We start from the raw sequence: 7,943 nt of genomic DNA on the forward strand, positions 1-7,943 counted from the left end.
GTTGCAATTCGCCAGCACGAACGAAACGATCCGGGGGTTTTTGTGTGTGCAATATTGTGGCATTCTGCATCTGAATCGATCGCCTGCCGGCTGTTGTGGGCTGCCACGTTTCACAAAGCATCGAATAATGATCCTGCAAAGGATGAGCTGGCCATTTTCCATTCCATCCATTCGGGCGTATTTGAAAGATTGCTCACCGCCCCCAAAATGGCACAGTTTTTCCGTGCATCCTGTCGTGGTCCTGTAGCGCGCAGGATATCAACATATGAATCAAATTGACTACGCCAAAACCCCTTCACATTAAAGTAACGAGAGCTGGAGCAACCACCCGTCGAACGCGTAAGCATGCGTCGTCAAATATTTGGCTTTGCATCTCTTCACCTGAATGGATCGAACAACTCGAGACCAGAAACCCGTATCCTGAAGGGTGGGCCCCAGCATCGCCCACCCACCCAACGTTCGCTCGTTTGCTCGCTCAATCACGAAGAGTACACGCCGTAAATTATAATGATCCGATGGCAGGCGATGGTTTCGCGACCACCCAACAGAAGCACGTTCGTCGAACACCGATGAGAAGATGAATCTTGCATGCCTTTCGATAGCACCGAAGCCACGGCGAGACCGGGGGCATCCGGCCTTACACAACCTAAAGATTCCGAGACGCAACTCGGACTCGGGGCCCGAAGCAGCACCATCGCCTAGCAGGAGCGTGCAAATTTCCCCGAGGAAATTAAAGGGAAAATCTACGCTGATTGTTTTTCCGCTCCCTTGTCCCTTGTCTCATCGGCCTCGGCTCGGCCAGGTCCTGGATGTGGGTGGGAGTTTGCCTCGGGGGTTGTTTATCTCCCTCCGGCGAGTTTCGACGGTACCATCAACATTCATCCAGCTGCATCCACTCGAATCCTTTCGGCAAATGATTAAAGACGACGGGACACCAGCACCGAAGCCCGGATCGTGCCCAGAAGCACCCGTGGAATATGATTTATGTGCACCGTTGACTGTCACCGACAGCTGGTGGCAAACGATTTCATCAATCGAGGCATCGTGTGTCACCTCGTGCCAGCTCCTGAACGACAGAATAATACCGTGGTGCATGAGGACGTACGCACGGACATATGTGTGTGGGTGGTGGGTGTGTTATCATCTTCATTTCAATTTTGCAGCGGATGTTGAACCGGGGATGGAAGGAATCGTAGGACGAGCGGCTGATTGATCGGTACCGATCGACGCTTCTATTCGATGGCTGACAAAAAGCGCAAGTTTGTGGCACGATCTAAACGTCCATCATTGAGCATGCCCTCATGGTAGCTTAAATCCTGTGAATGTGCGTGTCGTCCTGGAGTCCTGTCGTGCATTTTGTGCGGCTGTGAGCAGAGAAAGCAATCTCGTGTTTTCTGCACCCGTTAGTGAGCAGTTTACTGATGTAGCTTTCCTTTTTGTTTCTTCCTTTCCGTTGCTGTAGATTCCACGGATCCTCGACTTCAACAACACCGAACAACGCACACACCAATGCAGCTAAATCTCACATGCTTGTGATTGTTTTTCCAGCCACAAAACACACCACACTTACTCGCACACTCGCTAATCGAATCCTTTCATTTTCGATCGCTTTTTTCACCTCGCATGCGTACAGGCTCCAATTGACTCCCGCGGGCAGTAACACCGGCAACCGAGCAGTAGTACGGCCCCGTCCCGAAACGCGGTCGTCGCGCAGGCAGCGAGCAAACCGACCAATATTATGACAGAGGGCACCGCGGCCTCGGTTGGATGTTTAGATAATACGCTGGACGGTTTGAGCGAGCAGCAGGAACAGCTGGAACACGCCCTGGAACAGGGCACGGTCGGTGTTCGAATCGAGGTCACAAGCGCACCAGCGGCAGATTCCGTCGAGCTAATCGCCATCGGCAAGGACGAGCACGGCCAGGACGAGCACGCACAGTCTCGAGACGTCCAACAGCAAGCGGTCACGATGTCGCAGGGCAACAAACAGGTAGCGAAGACGGAAAAGGACCTCCCCGAGCGTGGCTCGTGGGGGTCAAAGCTTGACTTTATCCTGTCGGTCGTCGGGTTGGCGATCGGGTTGGGTAACGTGTGGCGTTTTCCGTACCTATGCTACAAGAACGGTGGCGGTGCCTTCCTGATTCCGTACTTTGTCACACTCTTCCTGGCCGGTATACCGATGTTCTTCATGGAGCTGGCCCTCGGCCAGATGTTGACCATCGGTGGGCTGGGTGTGTTCAAGATTGCGCCCATTTTCAAAGGTAACCCGTCCTGGTGGAAATTCTAGTTCGTTTCGATAATCCACAACGTCCGGTTGTTCCGCAGGTATTGGCTATGCAGCAGCCGTCATGTCTTGTTGGATGAACGTGTACTACATCGTCATCCTTGCCTGGGCCATATTCTACTTCTTCATGTCACTGCGTGCAGGTACCTTTCCTTTCGTTTCGCTTCGTTATGATCTACTCCTGGGGCGAATTTCGCTCACAAGAAAAACCTCTGTTCCTTTGTTCGTCCTTCAGATGTGCCCTGGCGCACGTGCGATAACGCGTGGAACTCGATCAACTGCGTCAATCCGTACGATCGCAAGGACTTGATTTGTTGGAAATCGCTGGGCGCCAATGCGACGGTCACGAAGATTTGCTCGCTCAACTCGAACAACGTGTCCATCAACGATATGGCCGATCCCGTCAAGGAGTTCTGGGAGTATGTGTCGGCCTGGGTCCTGTCCAGTAGTTTGTCTTTTGTGTAATGTGTTTGCCGGTTCCTTTCTCTTGTTTGTCTCTAAAGGCGCCGTGCGCTCATGATCTCGAGTGGTATCGATCAGGTCGGTTCGATTCGCTGGGAACTCGCCGGAACGCTGCTGTTGGTGTGGATCCTGTGCTACTTCTGCATCTGGAAGGGCGTCAAATGGACCGGCAAGGTCGTGTACTTCACCGCTCTGTTCCCGTACTTCCTGCTGACGATCCTGCTGATCCGTGGCATCACACTGCCCGGTGCCTTCGAGGGTATCAAGTTCTACGTGAGCCCGAATCTGTCGAAACTTACCGAATCCGAGGTATGGGTCACTGTGAAGCATACCGGCGTGGGGTTGTTGTCTCTCTAAGGGTGTTTCGCTTTCCTCCACAGGTGTGGATAGACGCAGTGACACAGATTTTCTTCTCGTACGGTCTCGGTTTGGGTACACTGGTCGCTTTGGGAAGCTACAATAAGTTCAACAACAACGTCTACAAGTATGTGAAACATGCCGACCATTCGACGGTACCACTTTTTCTGAAACGTTTATTTTGAATCTGCTCCGATTTTTCCACCCAGAGATGCTCTGATTGTGTGTACGGTCAACTCGAGCACGAGTATGTTCGCCGGTTTTGTGATCTTCTCCGTCGTCGGGTTCATGGCCCACGAGCAGCAGCGTCCGGTGGCGGAAGTGGCCGCATCCGGGCCAGGTCTCGCGTTCTTGGCTTATCCCTCGGCCGTCCTACAGCTTCCGGGAGCACCACTATGGTCGTGTCTGTTCTTCTTCATGCTGTTACTGATCGGTCTCGACTCGCAGTTCTGCACCATGGAAGGCTTCATCACGGCCGTGATCGACGAATGGCCACATTTGCTGCGTAAGCGTAAGGAGATTTTCATCGCGTTCGTATGTTTCATCAGTTACCTCGTTGGTTTGACGTGTATTACGGAGGTACGGTACCAAAGGAGTTTGATTGAGGTTCGGGAGTGAGCTAATCAGAATCTGCATTCCAATAGGGCGGTATGTATGTGTTCCAAATCCTCGACTCGTACGCGGTCAGTGGCTTCTGTTTGCTGTTCCTGATGTTCTTCGAGTGTGTCTCGATCTCGTGGGCTTACGGTGTGGATCGTTTCTACGATGGCATTAAGGACATGATCGGCTACTACCCGCTGTCCTGGTGGAAGTTCTGCTGGGTCGTCACCACTCCTGCCATCTGTGTCGTAAGTAACGCTGGGAAACTCCCGGCACAGGTAACATTTGAAGCAACACGTTGGCCAAAAGTAATCGAGTGATGTATGTGCGAGGATCGAGTGAATGAGTTATTTCAGATATCGTCCTTTGACAAACTATCCTTCGCGAGTTCATCGAACAGGTAATTTTTGGGTAAATACCTGGGGCGTCACATTTTGCTTGGTGGGAGATATTTACTTTATTTTAGGTATCTCTATTTGAAGGACGGCTTTAAGGATACATCCGATCAGACTTATCGGAGACCCATTTTCAATGGAGCTGTCAAAATTCGTTATAAACTTGATGTACCTAGTCACAATTGAATAAAACATTATAACGTATTTTTACAAACCAACGGTTTTGCTAATTGTCTAAAACTCACTCCGAATTGTTCCGCCAATGTCTGCTCGTAGTCACTGCTCCAAAGTGGTCCCAGTTGCGTGCCATCATGACAGGAAATTTCCATTGCATGCTCCCAGAGGTGCATTCCAACGGGTCAAAAGTTCATCCAATAAACCAGCTTAATAGAGCACCGATTTCGCTTCCAGCAAACTGCCGTCGGTGCATAATAACCGCTGCACGTGCGTACCGCTTCCAGGTGCAGATGAAATGAAACAACCACACTACGGTGATGCAGCAACCGCCGCCATCAGTTCCTCCTGAAACAGGGCCATCAATTCCGGGACGGTGCGCTCTTTCTCGTGGTGATGCTTTCCACAAAACGCCCAGGAAACGTTAATCTCGTTTTACGATGTGCGAAAACTCGGACGTTCGAGAGAGCGAGAGCAAAAGCGCACCAACCAGCATCCGCTATTGTTCCAGTGTCCTTATCTTCCGCCCGCAGATGGTCCGTCCGACCCGTGGGTCCGTGGTGTTTCCGACGGACCATGCCAGGACGGGATTGAATGGCCGCTCGTTGTTGGGTCGCCTTTGAAGCACCCAACCATCGATCATAAACAAATCAATAGCATTTCACCGATCGGCTCCGTGGCACGCAACGTTGCCCGTTCTGGGGCTGGTGTTTGGTTGACGTGGGATTGGCTTTTTCTGCTACCCTCAGGACGGACGGCGTTATGAGCGGAATCGATCACCCTAACTTCTTCACTCGGCATGAGCATTCACACAGAATGCATGCGTCGGTGATTGATGATGCTGAGGGAGCGAAACAACGAAACGACGATAGTAGTTTATGGAGCGAACAGCCCATACGACGAATGCTTGAATTCACCTTGCCAGCGGGCAAGGTGGTTCGTCCAAGAAAGCCCTACTCGACTTCCCAGAAATGCTCCGTTTCGAATCATTAACACACACGGCAGCGATAGGCAGCGCTTCCATCAGCCAGTCACCAGAACTGATCAACGCGGCATGATTTGCAACTTATTGTGAAAATTCACTCGCCAGCCACGAAACACTGGGTCCGGTGGAGTTGGCAGGAGTAAATAATTTTCCCGTTGACCACAAACAATTCATTCGCCGGCTGAAAAGGGGCATTGAAGCTCGGCCCCGGACTCCCGAAGGATAATGGCCGTCAGGCTCCGTTTGTGGCGTGGCTTATCGATTTGTCTTATTAGCTGTCAAGTGTTGCGTATGCGTATTAGCATAAAGCCCCCTTTCATTGGGAGGAGGTGAGCATTGGTCGATGACTCGATGGAGCCCAGTTTCGTACTTCATTCCGTCGTCCTGCCACACACACACACACACCCTCACACTTACATACGTCATCTTTGCCTTGCGCTGACGTCCTGCACTGTATCGTTTGCTTTGCGATGATGTGCTGCTTACGGTCAGTTGGGTTTACTTCGGGCGGAGTAATTCTCGCCGATGGACGGGTCGGTTTGGTGGGATCGAAGGAGCAAACCGAAGGGCTCCGAATCCTTGGCTCCATCCGTTAACCACCGTAGCGGTTGGCTTTACGGCTGCCGAGCTCGGTATTGGAACGGAACGGGCATTTTCCATGTGCTTTTCGTGCCTCGTGCTCGTTATCGACCCGCTTTTCTGGGCTGAAGATCATGGGGATGAGGGCCGAACCGTACAAGGATATGTGCGACAGTGTACGATGCAGAGAAATTCCAAGGAAAACCGGCTGCACTGAACCGAATGTGCTTGTGGTGGCCGGGCTTTATCTGCATACTGTGCCGTCCGCCTCACCGGTGATGCTAATGATTGGCGATGTGAACGGTGCGCGACGGAAAACCACACCGCAAACACTACTGTTACGTAAATGACCAACAATCGTTTTCAATAGGGTTAATCGTAAATTTCAATTAAATTCCATACCGTCCTTCGGTGCTGGCAAATCGGTGCCTGGTTGAGCCACCATGCGTCTCCATGGAAACGGGATTACATAAGGGTTTCCTGGGGAAGGGGAAAATGAAAGAAACGGTCGCGTTCGCAGGAAGGGCCACCCATTTCGATGGAAAAGGAACGTAACGAACATTCTGCATCCGTTGGTGCGATGAGTTGTTCGGTTGTTGACAAATCGGTAACTCGACTCGCGGTCGACTTGTGCGCTCACGTTTGATATCCTTCCGTTTGAGCTAGCGCGCGTGGTAACGAAATGAAGGAAAGAAAAAAACAACATGCCACCATCAAAGGATGCCACACCTCTGTGGTTGTTGAGAGTGTTGTGGATGCTCGAAAAAATGTAATAATGCAATAAGATGGCGGCTTTCGCTCACGGTTTTGTGCGCGGTTTGTTACATTAATTTATAGCACGAATAAAGCCGCTTTTTGTGGGTGACATTCAAAGAAGGGACAAAAAAAACGCGTTTTCGCTTTCTTACGAACCGAGCGATTCCACTTTTATCATTCCTTCGATGGGCCATCGCTTACGACGGTGAGCTTTCAGGAGGTTCGTTTCCCACGAGGTCATCACCAGCGTCGCAAGTGCAAGAACCGAGGCGATGGAATCGCATCATAAAGCAGGTAAGTTATGGGAACCGCACCCGGACGAAGGAAGTCCTTGCGCGCTTGGTGCCGCTACCGAGCACTTCCGTCTTATCACACGCCGCTCTAATGCGCCTCGAGTGCACTAATCCGATGACTCGCAACACCGATTAACGGTACGCTTCCGTGATGACCCGGCGGGCCTGTTCGGGCGGAAATAGCGAGCCGCTTAAGATATGTGGCTTCACTAATTAAATTTTTCATTCCAATTCCACTAACGAGAAGCGATAAGTTTTACCAGCACCAGCATCCATCCCGGCACGTACCCCCGAAATGCTCTCTCTCTCTCACTCTCAAAAGGGAGGATTTTTTTTGTTTTTTTTTTCCTCCCACTCAACCTCTTAGCGCCGAAGCGTCTTGTGGATGAAAAGCCCCCACGGTTGAATGTCCTTGCGAGCGTGTTTTTCTTCACTTCACGTTCCGGGGACCAACTTGCCCAAGCGAGTGAAGCAATTTCGATGCCCATCACCCACCCAGATGCACTTACGCTCTCTTACCAAGGGAAACGGGTTGCCGAGGTGCGTCCTGGCGTGACGGAATCGTCTTGACGACATCATCAGCACCATCAGCATCAGCGCCTTGCGCCATCCATCCATCAGTGCGAGCCTTTTTACCCTTTCGAAAAAAGGCCACTAGAGAGAGAAAGCGAACGAGAACTTCCCTTACAACGTTGGACCGGGAATCGTTTCGACGTCTCGACGTTTGCTTGGCTTTGCGTCAGCTTCGTGTCATGTTTTTTCGGTGGTCCAACGACAACGTTCCACCCGAAAAATGTGTCCCCAGGACTTGCTCTCCCTGTCGGTAAAGGGTTGCAGAGCGCGTCAGTGTGAAAATAAATGTAATGCACTATGATCAAATTAGTGCCGACAACTTATGATAACGTCTTCGTTAGGGTGTGTAGGGATTTTATTTCCCATCCGCGTCCTGCAACGTGCTTTACGATGTGAAAAGTTACGGCAACAAAAAAAGCAAAATTCGCTTCCACTAATGAAGACCTTTTTCAGGTGACGCCGTTAGCATTCCGAACAATGGAGAA

The 7,943-nt window shown here is 51.2% G+C and overlaps 1 protein-coding gene across 2 annotated transcripts; it reads left to right on the plus strand.

Annotated features, from left to right (window-relative positions):
* Positions 1-1,719: 1,719 nt before the first annotated feature.
* On the plus strand, positions 1,720-4,295 carry LOC128727527 (sodium- and chloride-dependent GABA transporter 1-like). Of its 2 annotated transcripts, XM_053821446.1 has the most exons (8): positions 1,720-1,873; positions 1,940-2,261; positions 2,326-2,427; positions 2,520-2,703; positions 2,788-3,055; positions 3,127-3,230; positions 3,313-3,682; positions 3,748-4,295. In XM_053821446.1, exons 1-8 carry the CDS (start codon positions 1,739-1,741, stop codon positions 4,021-4,023), a joined length of 1,761 nt encoding a protein of 586 aa, XP_053677421.1. In that variant the 5' UTR covers positions 1,720-1,738; the 3' UTR covers positions 4,024-4,295. The 2 variants fall into 2 exon arrangements, with proteins under 2 accessions (XP_053677421.1, XP_053677420.1); XM_053821445.1 differs by having other exon boundaries at positions 1,720-2,261.
* Positions 4,296-7,943: the final 3,648 nt, after the last annotated feature.

The sequence above is a fragment of the Anopheles nili genome, chromosome 3 (genome assembly GCF_943737925.1).
Source record: "Anopheles nili chromosome 3, idAnoNiliSN_F5_01, whole genome shotgun sequence".
Classification (NCBI taxonomy): Eukaryota; Metazoa; Arthropoda; class Insecta; order Diptera; family Culicidae; genus Anopheles; species Anopheles nili.